Source organism: Mangifera indica, chromosome 4 (assembly GCF_011075055.1).
Source record: "Mangifera indica cultivar Alphonso chromosome 4, CATAS_Mindica_2.1, whole genome shotgun sequence".
Classification (NCBI taxonomy): Eukaryota; Viridiplantae; Streptophyta; class Magnoliopsida; order Sapindales; family Anacardiaceae; genus Mangifera; species Mangifera indica.
In genome coordinates this window covers 16,824,340-16,850,326 of record NC_058140.1, presented here as the reverse complement: position 1 = coordinate 16,850,326, position 25,987 = coordinate 16,824,340, and the positions used below count along the sequence as shown (strand labels likewise).

The window sequence follows — 25,987 nt, the reverse complement described above, 5'->3', positions numbered from 1 at the left end:
CCCAGAGGATGACGAGTCGTCTCGTCGTCTTGTCTTCGTCTGGGAAGACGTCGTCTTCCCAGACGACGACGACGACTGGGAAGACGAAGAACTTCATCTCCCCGACGAAGTTCTTCGTCTTTCACAGCTTCTCCGACTCCGATTGAAAGTCCAAATGGGAGGAAAGAAATCTCCGAAAGGTGAGGATGCTTTGGGAGAGAGAGACCGTCTGCAATGGAGCCGGAGACCATCGGCAATGCTTCGAGAGGGTGAAACTATGATTTTTTAAAACTTAGGCTGGGGGGAATTTTAGTTTTTAAAATTTAGGGGGACAAAATATATTCTATTTTAATTTATTTTTAATATTCTAGAGAAAATGACGATTTTACCCTTATCACCGTTAGAGTTTTGTTAAATCTAACCGGTCATGGGTGGGTGTTTGGTGTTTCCATAGTTAAAGGGGGGACATTTGAGAAAACGCTAAACCTTGGGTGGGAAATAGTCGTTTGGCCGTTCATATAGACTTGTAAAAGCAGGAGTGGGTCAGACGCATGTGAATAGCACAGACGCAATGCTATAAACTTTAATAATACATGGTACATGGGTGTAAAAATACAGATAACTTAATAATACGAGGGATACGTATGCGGAGACCTTGACTTGGCTCCTTCTATAAGTATACCCCTCCAGTTAATCCGATTCTCCAATTACTCAAAACAATCATCTCACTAGTTCAAACCAACAGAAAGTAGCTATGGCTGACACTCAATCTACTGATACCCAAGCAGTTTTTCACGATGTTCATGCCATCCTCTCATCTTCTGAGAGAGACTTTCTTGTTCGCAACGACGGTAACCAGGTAATGATTTCTTCAATTCTTTTTGTTTTTCTTCTGCAAGTAGATTAGGGGATTTTAGTTTTTTGTTTATTTAGGTTGTGATTTGTTGTGTGATTGAAAAGGGAATGAATAGTTTCTTTTTTTTTTCCTCGGGAATTTTTATTTTACAGGTTAAAATTGAGAGCTTGAAGGGAAAGAAGGTTGGATTGTATTTCTCAGCATCATGGTGTGGTCCGTGTAGGCAATTCACGCCGGCTTTAGTGGAGGTTTACGATGAACTCTCTTCAAAGGGTGATTTTGAGGTTGTTTTTGTTTCGCGTGATAAGGATGAAGAGGCATTCAAGGGCTACTTCTCAAAGATGCCTTGGCTCGCGATCCCATTCTCTGATTCAGAGGCGCGTGATAGCTTGAAGGAGTTGGTCAAGTTGAGGGTGATCCCTTACCTGGTGATTCTTGATGAAAATGGGAAAGTTTTGACTAATAGTGGAGTGGGGATCATTCGAGAGCATGGAGTGGAAGGGTACCCATTCACCCCTGAAAAGATTGCACAACTTGCTGAAATAGGGAAAGCGAAAGAGGCAACTTAAACCCTGGAATCAATTCTGGTTTCTGGGGATCTGGATTTTGTCATTCGGAAAGGTGTAAGCAAGGTATGATACTTTTGACATATTTAATGCTGCTACTACTAATATTGAAGCAAAAATTGAGGAAATGGCAATGTAAGATAGTGTTATGGGGTCTCTTCAAGGATGTCGACTACGATAGGAAGGTATAACTAGCTGACTAGACGCGATTCTACGAATTTTGCCCAAGATTTATTTGTGGGACTCAAGAAAATTGGGCATCTACGCTATGGAAGTTGAATTATGTACTATGTGTATCAAAACTCTTATTTTATGTGATATTATATGATGTAATATTTAAAGAATAAATTAATAAAATAATAAAAAATATAATTAACACGTTATTATTTTAGAAAATATTATAAGAATTTTTAAAATTTTAAAATTTTTCACATATATATTTATTACATCATTATTTTTTTACAAAGTGTATTGTTCTGTATAGTAGTATATATATATCGTATTATAGAATATGTATCGTATTATATGATATATTTATTGTATTGTATTAATTGTGATTATTTTTTGATACATATTGTTTTTTATTGTATCATATTATATTATATAATATATATTGTATATCGTAGGATACTAATAATAATGTTTTAAGAAAGTTTAAAAAATTTGAATGTTGTTTGAAAAGTGATCTAAAAGAAAAAAGACGTCAAAGAGAAAACTTGTTCAATATGAAGTTACCTTCTGAACGCAAACCATTCCAGATCCATAATGGAACCATTTTGTTGATGAGATTGCAGGCCTATAATAGGTTACACCAAAACAAAGAAAGAGCTTTGGAATCGAAACAAACCAACATCAAAACACAACTTTGAACCTATTTATACCTACAAGATAACATCTTTTTAACACAATAACTATATATACGAGTTCTACATTAATTCACTCATCAACCCATAAAAGGCTAGCTCAATTTTAGTCCATAAGTATGCTTCTTCCATAGTTTCAAACAACCGCTGCACCAATTGGAATATGTTATGGGCAACTAGAGAACAACCTTCTACCACCACCTACTGTTATTGACCTTCTCCAATTTAGTGGCAGATTAAAGTAAGTATGTTTAGATTACACATTTTTCAGAAGCAAAGAAGCATTTGAAGACAGAGGTTTAACCTATCGTAATCTTTTTAACACAAGCGTCAATGGGTTTGCTTATGATATGGAGAGAGAAGGGTTCGGGGGAGTTGCAATAGTGGTGATAGAGACAAGGTCACTGGTGAGCAGTGGTGTGGCAATGAGTGTAGAGAATGCATTGGTGTGTAATGAAAATGTGGTGAGAAGTGTTGTGCGCTGTGTTGGGATGCAGAAGAGGCCTGGCCAGAGAGTTGAAGTTCACTTATTTGATCTTTTTGATGAGAATGGGAAGAGTGAGGGGGATTATGAGAAGCCCTTTGGGATTTTCGAACTTGATGGATCACGAGTTTATGATATCAAACTTAATTAGTTTTATTATCATGAAATAATTAAGATTTTCTATTGGAGTTTTTGGCATGTAACCTATGGTGGATTAGAAAACATATTATACATGTAATGTGTTACTATGGAATATTGGAATGCATTGATTTACATGAAGAAATTAGAAAATTGAGGTCATAAGTTGAAGGTCACTCGTGTTTCAGATTATAGATGACAACATTTGAACATGGGCCCTTGCTTCATGAATCAAATTTCTTTGAAACTTTATTAAAGAATATTATAAATGATAACATTTGACATGGGCCTTTGCTTCATGAACCAAATTTCTTTGAAACTTCATTGAAGAAGATGTAATCTTAATCAACATATTAAATAAGAAAGCAACCTCCCTCCAATGATTAGGTATAATTTAATGGGTTTTTCACTGATATTTTAGGTTTTTGGATTGTATATATTATTTTATTTATCCTATATTATCAAATTTATGACCATGATTATGGTTCTGTAGATCTAGATATATAAGACCTTGGATAATCTAAGGAGTTTGGTGGAGTTTAAGAAAAGATCAAAATTCCCTTAGATAGTCAAATAAAGGAATAGAAACACCTTTACATGAGAAGATGCAAACAGGATATTGATTGAAATGTATGTAACTTAACAATATTTCAAGTGTAAAAGTTTAACTTCTCATTAACATCCATTACCAGGCCAAAGTAAATGTTACACTAGTTACGAATGCTTCTAAAAAGAAGGCAAATTGGTATGTTTATCAATTGGAATTCTTGAAGGAACTTGAACAAACGCTTGATGTGCCAGCTCTCTAGTGTTTAATGATACTAACCATGACAAAGAGTTGAATTCAACCATCTGCCCTTGTTCCTAAATAGATTCATGTAGCTAGATCATCCCTTGTATTAGAAGTAGCCAAACCCAATGACCTAAATGTTGTCAAATTTGATGCAAATAGGGTTGGATTCGAGCCGAGCTTGGCTCGACTCAAGCTCAAGCCCGAAACGACGTCGTTTTGATTAATATATATTAAAAATGATATCGTTTTGATAACGAAAAATGAACCGAACCGAGCTGAGCCGAGTCGAACACGAGCCTAAAAAGAGTCAGCCTTAGTCGAGCTCGAGCTGAACTCGAGTCGCTCATATATGAACAAAGCCGAGCTCAGCTCGGCTCGAATCCAACCTTAGATACGAACAACATTTTGGATTGTGTTTAACAAATGTTGGCAAGTTAAGCAAACCTTTTTGTAGCTTGATTAGCAAATTTCAAGCACGCTTTAACACCAGGTAAGCAAGGTAGAGGATGTTGTCACAACATTACAACATAATTGGGCCAAAGGTTATGTAAGATGTAATTCTATTTTGTTTATACATAATATTCTTTTATACTAATATTATGGCTTTTCCTAGTAGGAAATTGGGAATAATGTTAAGATTGACATTTGCAAAGAAAATTCAATAAAAAAAATGAGTTAGTAAAATTTGTGAAGTATTAAAATGTTTAGAAAAAAATTTTTAGTTCAAATTTTTGTCACATTTGCGAAATGTTTTTAATTAATTACTTACCAGAACAAAAAAAAGTTAAGATTGACTAATCTCCTTTTCAAGAGTAGACAACATATAAACCTTAGAGGGCGTTTGGTTTGAGTAATGTTTGATTACTAAAATAGAAAGATTACCTTGAAGATAGATTACTTAGAAGATTACTGAGTATAAATGATTACTATGTTTGATAAAATTTGATAGGTATAAATAATTATTGTGTTTGGTTAAAAGTAATAAAAGATTACTAGTAAATTATTTTACTTAAATGCCCTTGAATATAATTATTTTTAAATATTTTTTATATTATTTGTCATATTAATTAAAAATAGATTTATTTTTATCTTAAAAAATTAATAAATAATAATATAATTATAATAAACTCAAGATTACCTCAGTAATATTTAAATACCTAAGGTGAAGGTGGTAATCAGATTACCACCTATATTACTTGCCACGTTAGCATTAATAATAGAAGATTATTGTAATCTTTATTTTCTTTTTTAGTTTATCATTAATAAAAGATAGATTATCAAGATAATTTTAAAACCTCTAATCAAACGCCCCCTTACGATCATAAATTAAGAGGGTACGAAAGAAATAGACTAACAGAGGTTTTAAGAAGGATTATACACAACTCTCAGCAAGAATATGATCACAAATCCATTTGAAATTTGGCCCAAATTTCTCTGAAACTTCTTGAAAAAGATGCAACCTCAGTCTGCGTATTAAATTGTAAAGGTCAAGGCAAGCCTAAGTTTTTGTCGAGTTGTAATTCCATCTAAATTCAAAAAGATTTGTTTTCTTCGTAATGCGTTTCTCAAATTTTTTTCTGTTAATTTTGAAATTTTTATTTATTCACTTATGAATGATTAAAATTAACTGAGTCTATTAGGTATATCATTTTCCTCTTTAAACTTTAAAAATTAATAATTTTTTCTCAAGTTTTCAAAAACATCATTTCTCCTATAAGTTATCTCTGATGAAGACAAATCATTTTTGTCCAAAAATAAAGACGACGTCTTTATAGATGACAAAGACTCTTTATCAACAAAGAGTTTTCACCTAAGTTTTTGTCAAGTTATATTTCCGTCTAAATTCAAAAAGATTTGTTTTCTTTGTAATGCTTTTAATTAAGGCCAAAGGACTTATTCCTACAAAAATATGCTGATTTCTTAAATTTTTTTTTGTTAACTTTGTAAATTCCATTTACCCAACGATTAGTTGTTAAAATTAATTGAGTCCGTTAGTTATATTATTTTTTCCTCTTAAACCTTAAAAACTAATAATTTTTGTAACTAAAGTTTTCAAAAACAGCATTTTCCCCCAGGGTTTCCAAACTTTCAGATTGAATTTTTCGATGATGACCGATGATCTCCAGGTGACATTTCTTTCTCTTAGACATCTCCTCCTTTCGGCCGTGCTCCTTCCTGTCCTCCTCGGTGTCGTCCTGGACGAAGACGAGTTGTTGTTTTCGTTGACAACGACACCGAGGAGGATAAGAAAGAGTACGGGTGGAAGGAGAAGATGTCAGAGAGGAAAAGACATCGTCTGAAGATCATCGGTCATTATCAAAAAATTCAATCTAAAAGTTTGGAAATCTTAGAGGGGAAAATGTTGTTTTTAAAAATTTGGGTTAAGAGAAAATTGTTAGTTTTTAGGGTTGAGAGAGGAAAATAAAATAAAATTTAAATTTATTTTTAATATTATAAATAAAATGATGATTTTATTTTTAAAACTATTAATTTTAATTATTTATAGGTGGACAAATAAGATTTTTAAAATTAATGAGAGGAAATTTGGGAAATCAGCACCTTTAGCCTTTTAATTAATGTTGAAATTGGGATAAGAATGACCACTATTTTCCGCCTGCTGAAATTGGGATAACGGCAACCATTATCTTTAAGCCAAAAAATATCAAATTACCATTTTCCATCCAAAATTTTCCAGTTCACTTTATTCCATGAAGGGTATAATAGTAATTAAAAGATTCAAAAAAATTCAAGGATTTAGTTAAAAATATCAACCGGCAACTAATTGGTGGTGGGGCATTTGGCCGTCATAATTGACCTAAAGAGAAAATTCTAGAAGTGATATTAAATTTTCTACTACTTTTTTTTAATCTCTCTTTCTCTGTCTATATATATATATATATATATATATATATATATATCAAAACTTAAATAAAAATATTATAATAATAATTGATTTTTTCCAAATACCTCTACTAATAAAATCTATATAGAAAAAAAAATAGTAATCCCTCTTTTTTTTTTTTCAATCTGTCAGTAAAGAGAGAAATTTCTGCAATATAAGAAAACAAATTTTTAATAGAGAAAACACTTTTAATTGAATAATAAAACTCATAAAAAAAATTATTATAAAATATTTAACTTAGATACAAAAGAGGGAGAGATAAAAATTATCAAATCTTTTTAGAAAATTCATATTTGTTACGAAAATTTTATAACAAAATCATCCATATTTAGGACAGTCTTGATTCAAACCTCTTATGCTATATATTTTCTTGTTTAGTAATTGAAAATCAAATAATGTAAAATAAATTTACGTTTAGGATTTCATGTGAAATATAATTTTGTTGTGATTTCATGTTGTTGATTGTTTAATATTATGATTTCATATTATTGTATTGATTAATGTTGTAGTGATAGTTAACAAATAAGAAAATTCAGTTCTGAAAAAAAAAACCAGACGAAAAACAAGTTGGCGAAACATCAAGGGTTGGCGTGGTCCCACATGTTTATACATAGATATTTTAACGTAGCTATTTAACACTAACGTTAATCCATTGCACGCCTTATAACGCCCAAGCCTTATAACGCCAATCCATTGCATCGAATCAAATTTTGTACGATATAATTATGTTTCCATTTTATAAAGGAAAACCTCATTTGTTGTCCACCATTGCATCGTCGCTGTCAATCCAAAAAGTTTTTTCATGCACGAGAAAACACTTCGATGAGCTCTTATGCTATATTATATAATCTTCATAGGAAAGCAAGCAAATATGTATGCTTTTACAGAAAATATATGCAAAAACATGCATATATGTACATTCACATAAATAAACACATGGAAGCAAACAAGCATACAAAAATATTATTGGAGGCAAACAAGCATGCAGAAATATTATTAAGAATATATTCTTTGCAATATTTTACGTAAAAAATATATTCTTTGCTTCTTTGCATATTTTATATTTCTTTTTTTATATGTCTCACGTCAAGGCCTTTAATATTAGATTATTTTTTATATTAGACCACATACTCTTTACAGGTGGTTTATTAGAGTATTTTTTTTATATGGTGCTTTAATATTAGATTAACATCAATCAAAATTTAGGAATGTAAAATCAAATGAGTTTAAAATTTTTTAGATTTAATCACAAACAACAAAATTTTTGAAGATAATGGCTTAATTTAGGCCAAAGAACTATTTCCCACCTAAGTTTAGATGTGATCCTAAAATTACACCCATGAGGTTTAAAAAATTTGAAGTCCCACTTATGATGTAGTTGCCGTTAAAATTTTTTGTTAGAGGTAGAGGTAAAATCATCATTTTATTAATAATATTAAAAAAATATAAAATTTATTACATTTTTCTCTTCTAAGTTTTAAAAACTAACATTTCACCATTCCAAAAGTTTTTTAACTTTGAAAAGTCACATTTTTCCTCCCAAAATCTCAGAATTTTTTTCTTCATCTCTCCGACCACCATCTCCAGTGCCAATAATCTCCCCTCTCCCCTAGGCCATTGGTTGACGCACGTAAAAAAATTTGAAACGGATCTCTTCATCATTTCAGATCTTTTTATCAACGAAGAGATCTAGAGTTCAAATCTATTTGTCGAGAAAGAGATCCAGATCTATTTGTCAAGGAAGAGATCCAAATCTCTTCGTCAACGAAGAGACTTTGTCGTTGTCTTTTCTAGAGAGTTGGAGGGAAACAAATTTTAAGATTTTGGGAGAAAAATGTGATTTTTTAAAATTAAAAAATTTTAGGAAGACTGAAATGTTATTTTTAAAACTTAAGAGAGAAAAATGTAATAAATTTTATATTTTTTAAATATTATTAATAAAATAATAATTTTACCCTTACTTCTAACAAAAAATTTTAACCGTAATTAGACAACGGATAAGATTTCGAGTTTTTCAAATCTAATAGATATAATTTTCAGATTGCCCCTAAACTTAGGTGGAAAATAGTCCTTTGGTCCTTAATTTATCATGATAATTTTAATGCCGGGTTTGGGGGAGTTCCCATGGCGGTGATGGAGACAGGACGGGCGTCCAACGGTGGGGAGAAGAGGGCTGGCGAGGGAGTTGAAGTTAACTTCTTGTTTGATGGCTTTTACGAGGAGCACTATGGTGCATTTCATTATTCAGATTATTAATAAATAAATTAGAAAATTAACGTCAAAATTGGAACGTCACATTCCTGCATCATATACAAAGGGGCTTGGTCACACTTCCCGGAAACTCCCTTGAAATTAAATATTGACGAATGACTGTTTCCCACCAAAACTTTGATGAATGATTTCCGCTCTTTAAATTTAAAAATTTCTTTTTTACCCCCTATCCATTTTCATCACATAAAAAAGTAGGAAAGTCATTTTTCCTTTTCATCTTAATTTCTTCTTCTTATATACAATATCTACCTGCTCTCCATTTTTACTCTCACCTTTGCTAATAGCAATTACAAATTTTGTTTTCAACTTTATCATTTTCTACTATTGTCAACAACTATTTCTCATTTGAAATGCTATTATATTGAATATCATATTTTCGACACAAAACATTATTTATATTTGAAGACGTCATTGTTTTAAGATCCATCACTTAAACACAATCACTCTCATAATCTTCGTTAAAAGATGTTATCGTTTTCAAAGTTATTACTTAAACAGAAGCACTATCACTATCATTATCTAAACCTTACACCCGATAAGAAAAAGAGAAAGTCATCTCTCATGCAATGACAAAACCAAACATCTCCCATCATATTGAGATCTTTAATGGAATTTTCACTTGCACTCAAACTTTGTAACTCAATGCTTTCATCTTTCCATTAAATTAATTCATTATCCTATTTCACAACTAGATATTTTCACTTGAGATATGATGATAATTCTTTCAAAATTATCAAGCATTGAAGAGGGAGGTTTTATCGAGAGATATAAGATCAAGTTAAGCGAGAATCTATATTTGCTATGTACACTCTTTTTGTGCTTTGTTTGGCTTCTAGGAATTTGAAGATTGACACATTCAAAAGTTACATTGCCCAAGATGTTCACCATTTTTGGAATTCTTTTGGTCTTAGTCTTGTATTAGTCCATTTGGCAACAACATGGGAAGGAGTTGAGTAAGTTGAGAAATGAGGGGAGTGATTTGATATTGCAATTGTGGTAAATCAACATCAGAAAGATTCCTTGTCCAGCTAACGTCCACGTGCAGTTGCGTCAAAAGTCTCAACACTGACACTGAGAAAGATTCTTTCTCCGCCGGCTTGAATAGTAAATTACGTTAAATCCTCTTTGTATATGGTTTATATATACTTTACCCTCTTGGTTTCTCATTCAAAGGTTAGAAGCATCATAGCGTTTGTATTTAAAAATAATTAAAATCTAAAAACAGTAATCAAAATCTAAAATTTAATATTTCAGATGCGTTTGATTTATGTAATTTTTTATTATAAAAAATAATTATTATTATAAAAAAGGATTATTTAAAAAAATATTAGATTTATTATTATATTTAATAAAAATAATAAATAAAAATAATTATTATATTTATTTATTATAAATTAAGATATTATTTTATTCAAATATTTTTAAATATAATTATTTTAAAATAATTTTAATATTATTTATTTTTAATTAAAAATAATAACATTTTAATTAATAAATAAAATATAATTATAATAAAAATTAATTTAATTTAATTACATATTAATTATTGTATCACTATAATTAAATAATATTAATATATTTTTTATATGATAAAGTTAAGATAGTAACAAAAAAATAAATTATTAAAATAATTTTTAATAATTTTAATCTAAACACCGCTCGAAACCAAAAGCCCATAAAAAAAACCAGGACTGAGTTATAAAAAAGTAACACCAAACTCAAAATGGGGAAACAGCAGGGGTGTGAATGTACTTTAGTTATAAAATAATGGCTAAAAAGAACTAAGAAACAACGGACGCGTTTCAAGTCTTCTCTCTTTCTACGGACTCAAACTTTTTTTTTGAAGTGAGCCGACTCAAACTAGTCTTGACTCTTGATTCGCGTCTTACTTAGTACTTAAGCAAGAAATATCTAGAAAATTATTTTGCTGGGCCCTGACTTGGCTCCTTCTATAAGTGTCCCTCTCCAGTTTGAAGTGAGCTGACTCAAACTAGTCTTGATTCTTGATTCGCGTCTTACTTACAACTTAAGCAAGAAATATCTGGAAAATCATTTTGCTGGGGCCCTGACTTGGCTCCTTCTATAAGTGTCCCCGCCCAGTTGTTCCCTTTGTCCAGTACTCAATAATCATCTCACTAGTTCAAAACAACAGAAAATGTCCACGGCTGACACTCAATCTACTGATACCCCTGCAGTTTTTCACAATGTTTCCACCATCCTCTCTTCTTCTGAAAGAGACTTTCTTGTTCGCAACGACGGTAATCAGGTAATGATATCGTCGATTCTTTTTGTTTTTCTTCTACTAGTAGATTAGGGGATTCGGTTTTTTTTTTTTTTTTTTTAAATTTAGGCTGTGATTTGTTGTGTGATTGAAAAAGGAATGAATAGTTTCTTCTTTTTTTTTTGCTCGGGATTTTTTATTTTACAGGTTAAAATTGAGAGCTTGAAGGGAAAGAAGGTTGGGTTGTATTTCTCAGCATCATGGTGTGGTCCGTGTAAGCGATTCACGCCGGCTTTAGTGGAGTTTTACGATGAACTCTCTTCAAAGGGTGATTTGGAGGTTGTTTTTGTTTCGGGTGATGAGGATGAAGAGGCATTCAAGGGCTACTTCTCAAAGATGCCTTGGCTTGCGATCCCATTCTCTGATTCAGAGACACGTGATAGATTGGATGAGTTGTTCAAGGTGAGTGGTGTCCCTTACCTGGTGATTCTTGATGAAAATGGGAAAGTTTTGACTGATAGTGGAGTGGAGATCATTCGAGAGTATGGAGTGGAAGGGTACCCTTTTACTGAAGAAAAGATCAAGGAGATGAAAGAGGAAGAAGAAAGAGCCCAAAGGGAACAGTCCTTAAAATCTATCTTGGTCACCAAATCACGGGACTACGTGGTTTCATCGGATGGAAAAAAGGTACTTTTCAAGGCAATGATGCTTTCTTTTGAAAAATTTAAAGCTCGCACCATCTTCTTGAAATGAATTGTTTCCTCATCTGATCTGAATTTATTATAAATTTGTATACAAGGTACCTGTCTCGGAACTTGAAGGGAAGACTGTTGGTCTGTACTTTTCGTCGCATTCATTCAAGGCCTCTGCTGACTTTACTCCAGAGCTAATCAAGGTCTATGAGAAGCTGAAAGAAAAGGGGGAGAGCTTTGAGATTGTGTCAATATCACTTGATGTGGAGGAGGAATCTTTCAAGGAGAGCTTATGTAGCGTGCCTTGGCTAGCATTGCCCTTCAAGGATAAGAGCTGTGAGAAGCTGGCTCGGTTCTTTGAGCTCTCCACCCTTCCCACTCTGGTGATTATTGGGCCAGATGGGAAAACTCTCAATTCCAATGTTGCTGAAGTTGTCAAAGAACATGGAGTTGAGGCATTCCCATTCACCCCTGAAAAGTTTGCACAACTTGCTGAAATGGAGAAAGCGAAAGAGGCAACTCAAACCCTGGAATCAGTTCTGGTTTCTGAGGATCTGGATTTTGTCATTGGGAAAGAAGGAAGCAAGGTATGATACTTTAGAGATATTTAATGCTGCTACTACTTTAATAGCCTATTAGCCATGTTAGACTTTTGTTCCAATCGACCTCTTTACTCATGATGACTTCTATCTCCTGTTTCAGATTCCGGTGTCTGAATTAGTTGGGAAGACCATTCTCCTGTACTTTTCAGCGCATTGGTGCCCTCCCTGCCGGGCATTTTTGCCAAAACTTACAGAAGCATACCACAAAATCAAGGCAAAAAATGAACCATTTGAAGTGATTTTTATTTCTAGTGACAGGGACCAAGCTTCCTTTGATGATTTTTTTTCAGGAATGCCATGGCTGGCGCTTCCCTTTGGTGATAGGAGGAAGGCATCTTTGAGTAGGAAATTCAAGGTCTATGGCATTCCTATGCTAGTGGCTCTTGGACCAACTGGCCGAACCATCACAACAGAAGCAAGGAATCTGATTTCAGTCCATGGAGATGCTGCTTATCCTTTTACCGACGAACATGTGAAGAATATTGAAGCGAAAATTGAGGAAATGGCAAAGGGGTGGCCTGAGAAGGTGAAGCATGCACTTCATGAGCATGAGCTTGTTCTTACTCGCCACATGGTGTATATCTGTGATGGATGTGATGAAAGAGGACACACGTGGTCATTCTACTGTGAAAAATGTGACTTCGATCTACATCCCAAATGTGCTTTGGAAGAGCATAAAGAAACCAAAGATGATGATGCCAAGGAAGATAAACCCAGCCAAGAAGGATGGATCTGTGATGGGGATGCCTGTCACAAGGCTTGAGATATCGGCCTTTTGGTGCTGACAAGAATGAACCGTTTGTGCTATGAAGTGTCTTTGTTGTGTATGTCTTTTTATTAAGGAGTCATGTCTATTTCACCATCAATAAACTTGATCATAAGTACACCTTTGCCCTATCTATCTATCCATATATATATATATATATATATATATATATATATAGAGAGAGAGAGAGAGAGAGAGAGAGAGAGAGAGAGAGAGAGAGAGGGTGGATGGGTATCAGCTTGTATTAAAGGTTGACGTATTTTCACTGGTACTCTATGCGCTTCATCAATATCAACTAAGTGCTCGCAAAAGATTTCTTTTTATTCAACTAGTAACTGTAGTGATAAACAAGTGAAGGATGTTCAGTTGAAAATATGGATAAGCATGAGTGGACGGAGTCGATCAATTCAATATGAGCGTATCAAATTAGTAGTCATTAACATCATAAACCAATTAAAAGACATTAGGGTTTTAAAAACTAAAAGATCAAAATGGTGATATTACATAACCTTGTACATATAATCAACAATTTTCTTCTTTGAACTATTTCCCACACTTTTTTAAGCACTGAAATTATTGGTCCCCTACGTTTTCAACAAAGCTCCATTTTACACGTATTCTAAGCTTTCGAAGTTGCAGGTTAGCACTTTACCAGGTTTGGCATGCCATATCTGTATGCAGAGTCCAAAAGGGAAAGGCTTCAGATGCTAAGCTGCGTCGAAACCACATTCTATACAATTGGTGTCATACAAGTCCCCAATCAGTGGGCAACAAATCTTACTTCCTGCATTGGTTCCGCTGACTGGATATCTTTGCACTAATTGATGGGTTGATAAGTCATCAAGACTGAGGTTACCATAGCTCATGAATGCACCCAATGCTGTTGTTCCCAATGAATCTCAATAAATCTGTCCTCATTAAGCAAGTGATAACAACTAGTATGCTATAGAAACAAAGTTTAATATGCCGTTATAGCTTCTAAATCTTTAAAGCAAAAGATAACATGCTTTCATTTTTTTCAGAAGAAACACATAAAAAAAAAAGGAATTGCCCATGGAACATAAATGAGGTAGACAGACTGAGAAATGAAGCCTCACAGTATCATTAAAAAATGTTACCCAGAGTAAAAGGTTTCATGAAACTTTTGTTGTCCAAGACATTGAAATTTTACCATATGCATTAGCATTCTTAATTAACTTCTGTGTCCTGGGTCCTCTTCTCATTTTCTGAGAATGAGGGTGAAACAAATTGCATATTTCTATATCTATTTAAGTAAATGTCTATGATCCTTCACAATGAAAGTTTATATAAATGTAAGTTCACTTGGATGGTTGTCACTGGTACTTTGTTGACCATGCTTGTGGCAATGATTCATAAGCACAAAGTTACTCAGGAGTGTGACCAATTGCAGTATATAACTGGGGCTGAAGGGTCTCTTAAGTATTCATGCACGCAAAATCAGTGCTTCACAAGTACATTGCTGTGTGATTAAGAAAGCCAACTGTGTCACTGAAACTGACCTGCCTAACATTATTTGAAATCAATCTCAAAGTGGACCGTGCTACATCTTCAGGTTTGTAATCTTCCAGTTCTTTTTTATCAGAAATTGGCTTACCAAAGCTAGAAGCAATGGCTGTTGATAAAAGACCAATCTGTCACCATTATAAGATCACAAGTATGAACACAGAAAATCAATGTAGTTAACTTTTAACCCATCATGTCTACTGTATTAAAATACATTTATATTCGATTTTCTTACCAATTATAACTCAAAATTAAATCAGTCTTATATAATTATATAGATTTAAAATAAATAAAACATTCTAAAATATAAAATTAACTGCAGATGAAATTATAAGATATAGTTAACTTTTATTAATTAATTTTTAAAATTAAAAATAGGTATTAAATTGATATCTTAATTATGACTGTATAATCCATGGTATGATTAATAAAAAAAATTATTTTAGTTAATTTCTCTTCATTTAGTATTATAATTAAGGGTCAAAGGACTACTTACTTTCCATCCAAGTTTAGTTATGTTCTCAAAATTATATCCGTAAGATTTGAAAATTTTAAAATCCCACCGATGATGCAATTGCCAATAGAATTTTTTTTTAGAGATAAGGATAAAATTAACATTTTACTAATAATATTAAAAATAAATAAAATTTATTATATTTTTTTTCCTAAATTTTAAAAATTAATTACTTCACTCTCTACTTAAAATTTTCGTAACTTTGAAAAATTATATTTTCTCGCTTTCAAAAATTTCTTTTTACCTTTTTTTTTTTTTTTTATATCAATGATCTCTTCTCTTCGTTTTAAACCTTCGGCTGACGACATTTATGTCGTAAAAAAATATGACTTTTCAATTGGTCTCATAATTAGTCTTCTATCGAATGTCTATGTAAGAAATTGATAGTTTATTTAAATTTCCAGTCAAAGGGCCTTGAAGGTTGAAGATTGAAATGGCAAGAATTAGAATCTCTTTCAGACCTAAGAATTGTCCTGTATATTTAATAGCATGCAAAGATAAGATCATTATATATATTTGTAAGTACATAATATATTAGACAAAATTCATACAGTCTGGAAGACATGCATCCAAGAAAATTAGATCAGACTCATTACTAAGAGTCATATCATAAGGTACTTTATGAACTCTCGCAAGTCACAGCAAAGAAAGGCCGACCGGCCTAATAAAGTGTATAATATATCTGCTAGTAATACATAAACGACTTTTCAAGCGGCGGAGGGAGCCGGAATGTAAGAAATGGCAGATTTTGGCATAGTAGACATGATGGATGTTCTCGAAAATGTCTCTTCTTCTGGAGCATGATCTTCTGCCTTGAAATCAAGGGACTCATCGTTATAAATATCCCACCATTTTTCCACTAACATCTTTATGTCTTCTCTGTCCATATTAACTTCCTTTCCAGTGTACCTCCAGGGCTTTGAACCCTATTTTAGTTTACGAAAGAAGGAAATTAAAAGGAGTTTAATTAAGCTTCTGAAATAGGTAGATTCTGAAAAACAAATTTGAATTATTCGAGAGTACTCACAGCAGCGCAATAATGCACCACCTTTACTTTCTCAAGCTCCACATTCTCTGGGTGGCGCCAAATCATCGCGAGAACCAAGTTGTAGGCCAAGGGAATTGGTTTGTAAATCTTTTGGAAGAACATGTTCAAGAAATCCTGTCAAATCCATACGGCAAAAAAATTAATACAATAAAATCAGAATCGCCTGGAGTAACTTATTAAAAATGAACTCACTTGCTCAGCAAATGGTGTTGGTGGAATGATTTGGAGAGTCTCAAAAAGACTTTCATAGGTTAAACGGCTAGGCTCGAACACAAACATTCCAGCATTGAAGTACAGAGGAGGAGGAGATCCCATCTCGGCAGGCCATTTAACTTTATCTGGGCACTGCTGGCAGTAGCCAATGGAGTATTGGGGTGAGTGGCTCCAAGTCTTCTCACAGAAGCAGTCCATTACAGCGTAGAAATACCCGTCTGCCGTGTCGAAAAGATTGTCAATATTCTCGAACACTTGAATATCAGCATCCAAGTATATCATCTTGCTGTACTCCTCGAACTGTAAACATACATTAACCCAACTATATATATACGAACTTGTGCTGAAAAAGAGAAGTATTAAGTATATATGCTTGATTTTCATATTAAATGCACGAAGATGAGATATGGTTTTGATAGAGGCCTAAAGTGTATCTTTGTAATTCTTTATGCACAGTATATACTTATCTGTATGGTGTTAAGGTTCACCCAAAGAAAAAAAAAAGTGAGAATATTTTTGTGTTATAATTACTTACATTCCATATGCGGAGCTTGGAATAGTTGATGACATAGTAGGCCATGGCAAATTGAATCTGATTTTCTGGGGGGTAAATAGGCTCGATTTCTTGAACGATGCAGCCCTGAGACCTTAGGATCTGACGGTGCTCATCGGGGACATCGGGCAAAATTGCAACAACTAGAGGGTATGCACTTTTCACCTTGCGCAAACCCTTAGCCAACCCAACCACTCCTTTAACATAATCGCCATTGCCGGCTAAAAATGTCACGTAGGCTCTTTTTGAATAGCCCTTGTTCAACGTAGAAATCTTGCCACTGCCCGAGAAGACATCTACAGGAACTTCTGGGGCCATTACTTTGGTTGGAATGCTGGAGATCACTGGAAAATGTTGAGTGATTTAAGGAGATTGGTGTTTTCTGGAAGCTACCTAACTGAGCTACATTGGCAAACTTGGCCTCCTTAAATAGACCTCATCAAATGAGGTCTAAATGCATGTCAAATGAACTCTAAATGAAACTGAAATATTTCAGCTTTTTTATATATTTTCTCTTGGATGTTTTTAGTAATATTCCTTGTTCAAATCCAGGTAGGTATAAATTAAAGTAAAAAACAAAAAATTAATGAATATCACTTCCTCTACAACCCACCACTCTGGCCTTATCATCAAAATGGACGGATGAGATTTGATAGGTGGTGGTGATAGTATATTCATAAATATACTTAAAAACCAGGAGGAGACGTAAAGGCATGCATAAATCGATAGTGGGAGTCATTTTCCTCTTTTTCTGTAAAATATAAACAAGAAAAGAAAAGATATAGCATGCATCTGTGGATTGGAAAAGAAAAGAAATGAAATTGTTGGCCTACATGGGCCCGTGGAAATAATAGTAAGAGAAGCTGCCAAATTTAATTACGAGAGACGAACAAACGGATTCAAATAAACTATAGAAACTTATTTATACAATCAAATGAACAACGTTTGAGTGAGTCAAGAACATGCTATTCATAGCCAAATTTAATGTACGGACTCAAACTATTTATTTATTTATTTATTTTTAAGTGAGCTGACTCAAACTAGTCTTGATTCTTGATTCGTGTCTTACTTACTACTTAAGCAAGAAATATCTAGAAAATCATTTTGCTGGGGCCCTGACTTGGCTCCTTCTATAAGTGTCCCCGCCCAGTTGTTCCCTTTGTCCAGTACTCAATAATCATCTCACTAGTTCAAATCAACAGAAAATGCTCATGGCTGACACTCAATCTACTGATACTCATGCAGTTTTTCACGATGTTTACACCATCCTCTCTTCTTCTGAGAGAGACTTTCTTGTTCGCAACGACGGTAATCAGGTAATGATATCGTCGATTCTTTTTGTTTTTCTTCTACTAGTAGATAAGGGGATTCGGTTTTTTTTTTTTTTAATTTAGGCTGTGATTTGTTGTGTGATTGAAAAGGGAATGAATAGTTTCTTCTTTTTTTTTTGCTCGGGATTTTTTATTTTACAGGTTAAAATTGAGAGCTTGAAGGGAAAGAAGGTTGGGTTGTATTTCTCAGCATCATGGTGTGGTCCGTGTAAGCGATTCACGCCGGCTTTAGTGGAGTTTTACGATGAACTCTCTTCGAAGGGTGATTTTGAGGTTGTTTTTGTTTCGGGTGATGAGGATGAAGAGGCATTCAAGGGCTACTTCTCAAAGATGCCTTGGCTTGCGATCCCATTCTCTGATTCAGAGACACGTGATAGATTGGATGAGTTGTTCGAGGTGAGTGGTGTCCCTTACCTGGTGATTCTTGATGAAAACGGGAAAGTTTTGACTGATAGTGGAGTGGAGATCATTCGAGAGTATGGAGTGGAAGGGTACCCTTTTACTGAAGAAAAGATCAAGGAGATGAAAGAGGAAGAAGAAAGAGCCCAAAGGGAACAGTCCTTAAAATCTATCTTGGTCACCAAATCACGGGACTACGTGGTTTCATCCGATGGAAAAAAGGTACTTTTTAAGGCAATGGTGCTTTCTTTTGAAAAATTTAAAGCTCGCACCATCTTCTTGAAATGAATTGTTTCCTCATCTGATCTGAATTTATTATAAATTTGTATACAAGATACTTGTCTCGGAACTTGAAGGGAAGACTGTTGGTCTGTACTTTTCGTCGCATTCATTCAAGGCCTCTGCTGACTTTACTCCAGAGCTAATCAAGGTCTATGAGAAGCTGAAAGAAAAGGGGGAGAGCTTTGAGATTGTGTCAATATCACTTGATGAGGAGGAGGAATCTTTCAAGGAGAGCTTATGTAGCGTGCCTTGGCTAGCATTGCCCTTCAAGGATAAGAGCTGTGAGAAGCTGGCTCGGTTCTTTGAGCTCTCCACCCTTCCCACTCTGGTGATTATTGGGCCAGATGGGAAAACTCTCAATTCCAATGTTGCTGAAGCTGTCGAAGAACATGGAGTTGAGGCATTCCCATTCACCCCTGAAAAGTTTGCACAACTTGCTGGAATAGAGAAAGCGAAAGAGGCAACTCAAACCCTGGAATCAGTTCTGGTTTCTCAGGATCTGGATTTTGTCATTGGGAAAGATGGAAGCAAGGTATGATACTTTAGAGATATTTAATGCTGCTACTACTTTAATAGCCTATTAGCCATGTTAGACTTTTGTTCCAATCGACCTCTTTACTCATGATGACTTCTATCTCCTGTTTCAGATTCCGGTGTCTGAATTAGTTGGGAAGACCATTCTCCTGTACTTTTCAGCGCATTGGTGCCCTCCCTGCCGGACATTTTTGCCAAAACTTACAGAAGCATACCACAAAATCAAGGCAAAAAATGAACCGTTTGATGTGATTTTTATTTCTAGTGACAGGGACCAAGCTTCCTTTGATGATTTTTTTTCAGGAATGCCATGGCTGGCGCTTCCCTTTGGTGATAGGAGGAAGGCATCTTTGAGTCGGAAATTCAAGGTCTATGGCATTCCTATGCTAGTGGCTCTTGGACCAACTGGCCGAACCATCACAACAGAAGCAAGGAATCTGATTTCAGTCCATGGAGATGCTGCTTATCCTTTTACCGAAGAACAAGTGAAGAATATTGAAGCGAAAATTGAGGAAATGGCAAAGGGGTGGCCTGAGAAGGTGAAGCATGCACTTCATGAGCATGAGCTTGTTCTTACTCGCCACATGGTGTATATCTGTGATGGATGTGATGAAAGAGGACACATGTGGTCATTCTACTGTGAAAAATGTGACTTCGATCTACATCCCAAATGTGCTTTGGAAGAGCATAAAGAAACCAAAGATGATGATGCCAAGGAAGATAAACCCAGCCAAGAAGGATGGATCTGTGATGGGGCTGTCTGTCACAAGGCTTGAGATATTGGCCTTTTCGTGCTGACAAGAATGAACCGTTTGTGCTATGAAGTGTCTTTGTTGTGTATGTCTTTTTATTAAGGAGTCATGTCTATTTCACCATCAATAAACTTGATCATAAGTACACCTTTGCCCTATCTATCCATATATATATATATATATATATATATATATATATATATATATATATATATATATATAGAGAGAGAGAGAGAGAGAGAGAGAGAGAGAGAGAGAGAGAGAGAGAGAGAGAGAGAGAGAGAGAGAGAGAGAGAGAGAGAGAGAGAGAGAGAGGGTGGATGGGTATCAGCTTGTATTAAAGGTTGACGTATTTTCACTGGTACTCTATGTGCTTCATCAATCTCAACCAAGTGCTCGCAAAAGATTTCTTTTTATTCAACTAGTAACTGTAGTGATAAACAAGTGAAGGATGTTCAGCTGAAAATATGGATAAACATGAGTGGACGGAGTCGATCAATTCAATATGAGCGTATCAAATTAGTAGTCATTAACATCATAAACCAATTAAAAGACATAGGGTTCTAAAAACTAAAAGATCAAAATGGTGATATTACATAACCTTGTACATGTAATCAACAATTTTCTTCTTTGAACTATTTCCCACACTTTTTTAAGCACTGAAATTATTGGTCCCCTACGTTTTCAACAATGCTACATTTTACACGTATTCTAAGCTTTCGAAGTTGCAGGTTAGCCCTTTACCACTTTTGGCATGCCATATCTGTATGTAGAGTCCAAAAGGGAAAGGCTTCAGATGCTAAGTGCCGGAAATATAAATTAGGCTTACAAGTGTGAAGATTGAAACTTATGTTACACAAAACCAATTGGCTTCTGTTAAGGTCCAATCCACAACACTTATATACCACTCATTTTACTTAAGTTTATTAGATGTGAGACTCTCTTTATTTTTTATTTGAGTCTCCAACACCCCCGCTTAAGTGCAAGCACCTAGGGTATTAGACCTGTCTTTTTCGGCTCAGTCGATTTTTGACTGGGTGCATTGTCACTTGTATCCAGGAACACTTAGGCTGTTAAACCCGCCGTTTGGCTCGCGCTCTGATACCATGTCAGAAATATAAATTGGGCTTACAAGCGTAAAGATTGAAACTCATGTTACACAAAACCAATTGGCTTATGTTAAAGTTCAATCCACACACATATATACCACTCTCTTATGTTCTATTTATTAGATATGAGACTCTTTCTTTATTCTTTATTTGAGTCTCTAACACCCCCGCTTAAGTGCAAGCACCTAGGCTGTTAAACCTGCCTTTCAGCTCAGCCGATTCTTGGCTGGGTGCATTGTCACTTGTATCCAGGAACACTTAGGCTGTTAAACCCGCCGTTTGGCTCGTGCTCTCATACCATGTCGGAAATATAAATTGGGTTTACAAGTGTGAAGATTGAAACTCATGTTACACAAAACTAATTGGCTTCTGTTAAGGTCCAATCCACAACACTTATATACCACTCATTTTACTTAAGTTTATTAGATGTGAGACTCTCTTTATTTTTTATTTGAGTCTCCAACACTACGCTGCGTCAAAACCACATTCTATACAATTGGTGTCATACAAGTCCCCAATCAGTGGGCAACAAATCCTACTTCCTGCATTGGTTCCGCTGACTGGATATCTTTGCACTAATTGATGGGTTGATAAGTCATCAAGACTGAGGTTACCATAGCTCATGAATGCACCCAATGCTGTTGCTCCCAATGAATCTCAATAAATCTGTCCTCATTAAGCAAGTGATAACAACTAGTATGCTATAGAAACAAAGTTTAATATGCCGTTATAGCTTCTAAATCTTTAAAGCAAAAGATAACATGCTTTCATTTTTTTCAGAAGAAACACATAAAAAACAAGGAATTGCCCATGGAACATAAATGAGGTAGACAGACTAAGAAATGAAGCCTCACAGTATCATTAAAAAATGTTACCCAGAGTAAAAGGTTTCATGAAACTTTTGTTGTCCGAGACATTGAAATTTTACCATATGCATTAGCATTCTTAATTAACTTCTGTGTCCTGGGTCCTCTTCTCATTTTCTGAGAATGAGGGTGAAACAAATTGCATATTTCTATATCTATTTAAGTAAATGTCTATGATCCTTCACAACGAAAGTTTATATAAATGTAAGTTCACTTGGATGGTTGTCACTTGCACTTTGTTGACCATGCTTGTGGCAATGATTCATAAGCACAAAGTTACTCAGGAGTGTGACCAATTACAGTATATAACTGGGGCTGAAGGGTCTCTTAAGTATTCATGCACACAAAATCAGTGCTTCACAAGTACATTGCTGTGTGATTAAGAAAGCCAACTGTGTCATTGAAACTGACCTGCCTAACATTATTTGAAATCAATCTCAAAAGGGACCGTGCTACATCTTCAGGTTTGTAATCTTCCAGTTCTTTATTATCAGAAATTGGCTTACCAAAGCTAGAAGCAATGGCTGTTGATAAAAGACCAATCTGTCACCATTATAAGATCACAAGTATGAAGGCAGAAAATCAATGTAGTTAACTTTTAACCCATCATGTCTACTGTAAACAATGTCTACTGTATTAGGAATACATTTAAAATTAACATTTTAACCAATCATGTCTACTGTATTAAAATACATTTATATTCGATTTTCTTACCAATTATAACTCAAAATTAAATCAGTCTTATATAATAATATAGATTTAAAATAAATAAAACATTCTAAAATATAAAATTAACTGCAGATGAAATTATAAGATATAGTTAACTTTTATTAATGAATTTTTAAAATTAAAAATACAGTAAAATAGATATTAAATTGATATCTTAATTATGACTGCATAATCCAGGGTATGATTAATAAAAAAAATTATTTTAGTTAATTTCTCTTCATTTAGTATTATAATTAAGGGTCAAAGGACTACTTTCCATCTAAGTTTAGTCGTGTTTTTTTCAAAATCATATATGTAAGATTTGAAAAATTCAAAATCCCACCGATGATGCAATTGTCAATAGATTTTTTTTTTAGAGATAAGGATAAAATTAACATTATACTAACAATATTAAAAAAATAAAATTTATTATATTTTTCTTTTTAAATTTTAAAAATTAACAACTTCACTCTCTATTTAAAATTTTCATAACTTTGAAAAGTTATATTTTCTCTATTTTAAAAATTTCTTTTTACCTTTTTTTTTTTTTTTATATCAATGATCTCTTCTCTTCGTTTTAAACCTTTGGCTGACGACATTTATCTCGTAAAAAAATATGACTTTTCAATTGGGCTCATAATTAGTCTTCTATCGAATGTTTATGTAAGAAATTGATAATTTATTTGAATTTCCAGTCAAAGGGCCTTGAAGGTTGAAGATTGAAATGGCAAGAATTAGAATCTCTTTCAGACCTAAGAATTGTCCTGTATATTTAATAGCATGCAAAGATAAGATCATTATATATATTTGTAAGTACATAATATATTAGACAAAATTCATACAGTCTGGAAGACATGCATCCAAGAAAATTAGATCAGACTCATTACTAAGAGTCATATCATAAGGTACTTTATGAACTCTCGCAAGTCACAGCAAAGAAAGGCCGACCGGCCTAATAAAGTGTATAATATATCTGCTAGTAATACATAAACGACTTTTCAAGCGGCGGAGGGAGCCGGAATGTAAGAAATGGCAGATTTTGGCATAGTAGACATGATGGATGTTCTCGAAAATGTCTCTTCTTCTGGAGCATGATCTTCTGCCTTGAAATCAAGGGACTCATCGTTATAAATATCCCACCATTTTTACACTAACATCTTTATGTCTTCTCTGTCCATATTAAATTCCTTTCCAGTGTACCTCCAGGGCTTTGAACCCTATTTTAGTTTACGAAAGAAGGAAATTAAAAGGAGTTTAATTAAGCTTCTGAAATAGGAAGAATGAGTACTTACAGCAGCGCAATAATGCACCACCTTTACTTTCTCAAGCTCCACATTCTCTGGGCGGCGCCAAATCATCGCGAGAATCAAGTTGTAGGCCAAGGGAATTGGTTTGTAAATCTTTTGGAAGAACATGTTCAAGAAATCCTGTCAAATCCATACAGCAAAAAAATTAATACAATAAAATCAGAATCGCCTGGAGTGACTTATTAAAAATGAACTCACTTGCTCAGCAAATGGTGTTGGTGGAATGATTTGGAGAGTCTCAAAAAGACTTTCATAGGTTAAACGGCTAGGCTCGAACACAAACATTCCAGCATTGAAGTACAGAGGAGGAGGAGATCCCATCTCGGCAGGCCATTTAACTTTATCTGGGCACTGCTGGCAGTAGCCAATGGAGTATTGGGGTGAGTGGCTCCATGTCTTCTCACAGAAGCAGTCCATTACAGCGTAGAAATACCCGTCTGCCGTGTCGAAAAGATTGTCAATATTCTCGAACACTTGAATATCAGCATCCAAGTATATCATCTTGCTATACTCCTCGAACTGTAAACATACATTAACCCAATTATATATATACGAACTTGTGCTGAAAAAGAGAAGTATTAAGTATATATGCTTGATTTTCATATTAAAAGCACGAAGATGAGATATGGTTTTGATAGAGACCTAAAGTGTATCTTTGTAATTCTTTATGCACAGTATATACTTATCTGTATGGTGTTAAGGTTCACCCAAAAAAAAAAAAAAAAAAGTGAGAATATTTATGTGTTATAATTACTTACATTCCATATGCGGAGCTTGGAGTAGTTGATGACATAGTAAGCCATGGCAAATTGAATCTGATTTTCTGGGGGGTAAATAGGCTCGATTTCTTGAACGATGCAGCCCTGAGACCTTAGGATCTGACGGTGCTCATCGGGGACATCGGGCAAAATTGCAACAACTAGAGGGTATGCACTTTTCACCTTGCGCAAACCCTTAGCCAACCCAACCACTCCTTTAACATAATCGCCATTGCCGGCTAAAAATGTCACGTAGGCTCTTTTTGAATAGCCCTTGTTCAACGTAGAAATCTTGCCACTGCCCGAGAAGACATCTACAGGAACTTCTGGGGCCATTACTTTGGTTGGAATGCTGGAGATCACTGGAAAATGTTGAGTGATTTAAGGAGATTGGTGTTTTCTGGAAGCTACCTAACTGAGCTACATTGGCAAACTTGGCCTCCTTAAATAGACCTCATCAAATGAGGTCTAAATGCATGTCAAATGAACTCTAAATGAAACTGAAATATTTCAGCTTTTTTATATATTTTCTCTTGGATGTTTTTAGTAATATTCCTTGTTCAAATCCAGGTAGGTATAAATTAAAGTAAAAAACAAAAAATTAATGAATATCACTTCCTCTACAACCCACCACTCTGGCCTTATCATCAAAATGGACGGATGAGATTTGATAGGTGGTGGTGATAGTATATTCATAAATATACTTAAAAACCAGGAGGAGACGTAAAGGCATGCATAAATCAATAGTGGAAGTCATTTTCCTCTTTTCTGTAAAATACAAACAAGAAAAGAAAAGATATAGCATGCATCTGTGGATTAGAAAAGAAAAGAAATGAAATTGTTGGCCTACATGGGCCCCTGGAAATAATAGTAAGAGAAGCTGCCAAATTTAATTACGAGAGACGAACAAACGGATTCAAATAAACTATAGAAACTTATTTATACAATCAAATGAA

General features: G+C 34.2%; 4 protein-coding genes across 5 annotated transcripts; 2 read left to right on the top strand and 2 right to left on the bottom strand.

Annotated features, from left to right (window-relative positions):
• The first annotated feature begins 583 nt into the window (after positions 1 to 583).
• Positions 584 to 13,251, top strand: LOC123214554 (probable nucleoredoxin 1). Of its 2 annotated transcripts, none has more exons than XM_044634389.1 (4): positions 584 to 838; positions 11,281 to 11,760; positions 11,873 to 12,352; positions 12,468 to 13,251. In XM_044634389.1, exons 1-4 carry the CDS (start codon positions 734 to 736, stop codon positions 13,128 to 13,130), a joined length of 1,728 nt encoding a protein of 575 aa, XP_044490324.1. In that variant the 5' UTR covers positions 584 to 733; the 3' UTR covers positions 13,131 to 13,251. The 2 variants fall into 2 exon arrangements, with proteins under 2 accessions (XP_044490324.1, XP_044490323.1); XM_044634388.1 differs by lacking the exon at positions 584 to 838 and adding an exon at positions 10,949 to 11,118.
• A 2,431-nt stretch (positions 13,252 to 15,682) lies between these two features.
• Positions 15,683 to 17,377, bottom strand: LOC123214557 (galactinol synthase 1-like). Its single transcript, XM_044634392.1, has 4 exons — positions 16,968 to 17,377; positions 16,412 to 16,732; positions 16,199 to 16,333; positions 15,683 to 16,097 (listed from the first exon to the last, which is right to left on the bottom strand). Exons 1-4 carry the CDS (start codon positions 17,301 to 17,303, stop codon positions 15,879 to 15,881), a joined length of 1,011 nt encoding a protein of 336 aa, XP_044490327.1. The 5' UTR covers positions 17,304 to 17,377; the 3' UTR covers positions 15,683 to 15,878.
• A 758-nt stretch (positions 17,378 to 18,135) lies between these two features.
• On the top strand, positions 18,136 to 20,428 carry LOC123214555 (probable nucleoredoxin 1). Its single transcript, XM_044634390.1, has 4 exons — positions 18,136 to 18,301; positions 18,458 to 18,937; positions 19,050 to 19,529; positions 19,645 to 20,428. Exons 1-4 carry the CDS (start codon positions 18,191 to 18,193, stop codon positions 20,305 to 20,307), a joined length of 1,734 nt encoding a protein of 577 aa, XP_044490325.1. The 5' UTR covers positions 18,136 to 18,190; the 3' UTR covers positions 20,308 to 20,428.
• Positions 20,429 to 23,768: 3,340 nt separating this feature from the next.
• On the bottom strand, positions 23,769 to 25,442 carry LOC123214558 (galactinol synthase 1-like). The gene is made up of 4 exons (XM_044634393.1): positions 25,032 to 25,442; positions 24,472 to 24,792; positions 24,259 to 24,393; positions 23,769 to 24,183 (listed from the first exon to the last, which is right to left on the bottom strand). Exons 1-4 carry the CDS (start codon positions 25,365 to 25,367, stop codon positions 24,112 to 24,114), a joined length of 864 nt encoding a protein of 287 aa, XP_044490328.1. The 5' UTR covers positions 25,368 to 25,442; the 3' UTR covers positions 23,769 to 24,111.
• Between the last annotated feature and the right edge of the window lie 545 nt (positions 25,443 to 25,987).

Coding starts and splice junctions, on each gene's coding strand:
- LOC123214554 (XM_044634388.1), top strand. CDS start 11,008: ATGTCCACGGCTGACACTCAATCTACTGATACCCCTGCAGTTTTTCAC. Junction 11,119..11,280: donor TTCGCAACGACGGTAATCAG/GTAATGATATCG, acceptor TTTATTTTACAG/GTTAAAATTGAGAGCTTGAA. Junction 11,761..11,872: donor TTTCATCGGATGGAAAAAAG/GTACTTTTCAAG, acceptor TTTGTATACAAG/GTACCTGTCTCGGAACTTGA.
- LOC123214558 (XM_044634393.1), bottom strand. CDS start 25,367: ATGGCCCCAGAAGTTCCTGTAGATGTCTTCTCGGGCAGTGGCAAGATT. Junction 24,793..25,031: donor CCAAGCTCCGCATATGGAAT/GTAAGTAATTAT, acceptor GTATGTTTACAG/TTCGAGGAGTATAGCAAGAT. Junction 24,394..24,471: donor CAACACCATTTGCTGAGCAA/GTGAGTTCATTT, acceptor TGGATTTGACAG/GATTTCTTGAACATGTTCTT.
- LOC123214555 (XM_044634390.1), top strand. CDS start 18,191: ATGCTCATGGCTGACACTCAATCTACTGATACTCATGCAGTTTTTCAC. Junction 18,302..18,457: donor TTCGCAACGACGGTAATCAG/GTAATGATATCG, acceptor TTTATTTTACAG/GTTAAAATTGAGAGCTTGAA. Junction 19,530..19,644: donor TTGGGAAAGATGGAAGCAAG/GTATGATACTTT, acceptor CTCCTGTTTCAG/ATTCCGGTGTCTGAATTAGT.
- LOC123214557 (XM_044634392.1), bottom strand. CDS start 17,303: ATGGCCCCAGAAGTTCCTGTAGATGTCTTCTCGGGCAGTGGCAAGATT. Junction 16,733..16,967: donor CCAAGCTCCGCATATGGAAT/GTAAGTAATTAT, acceptor GTATGTTTACAG/TTCGAGGAGTACAGCAAGAT. Junction 16,334..16,411: donor CAACACCATTTGCTGAGCAA/GTGAGTTCATTT, acceptor TGGATTTGACAG/GATTTCTTGAACATGTTCTT.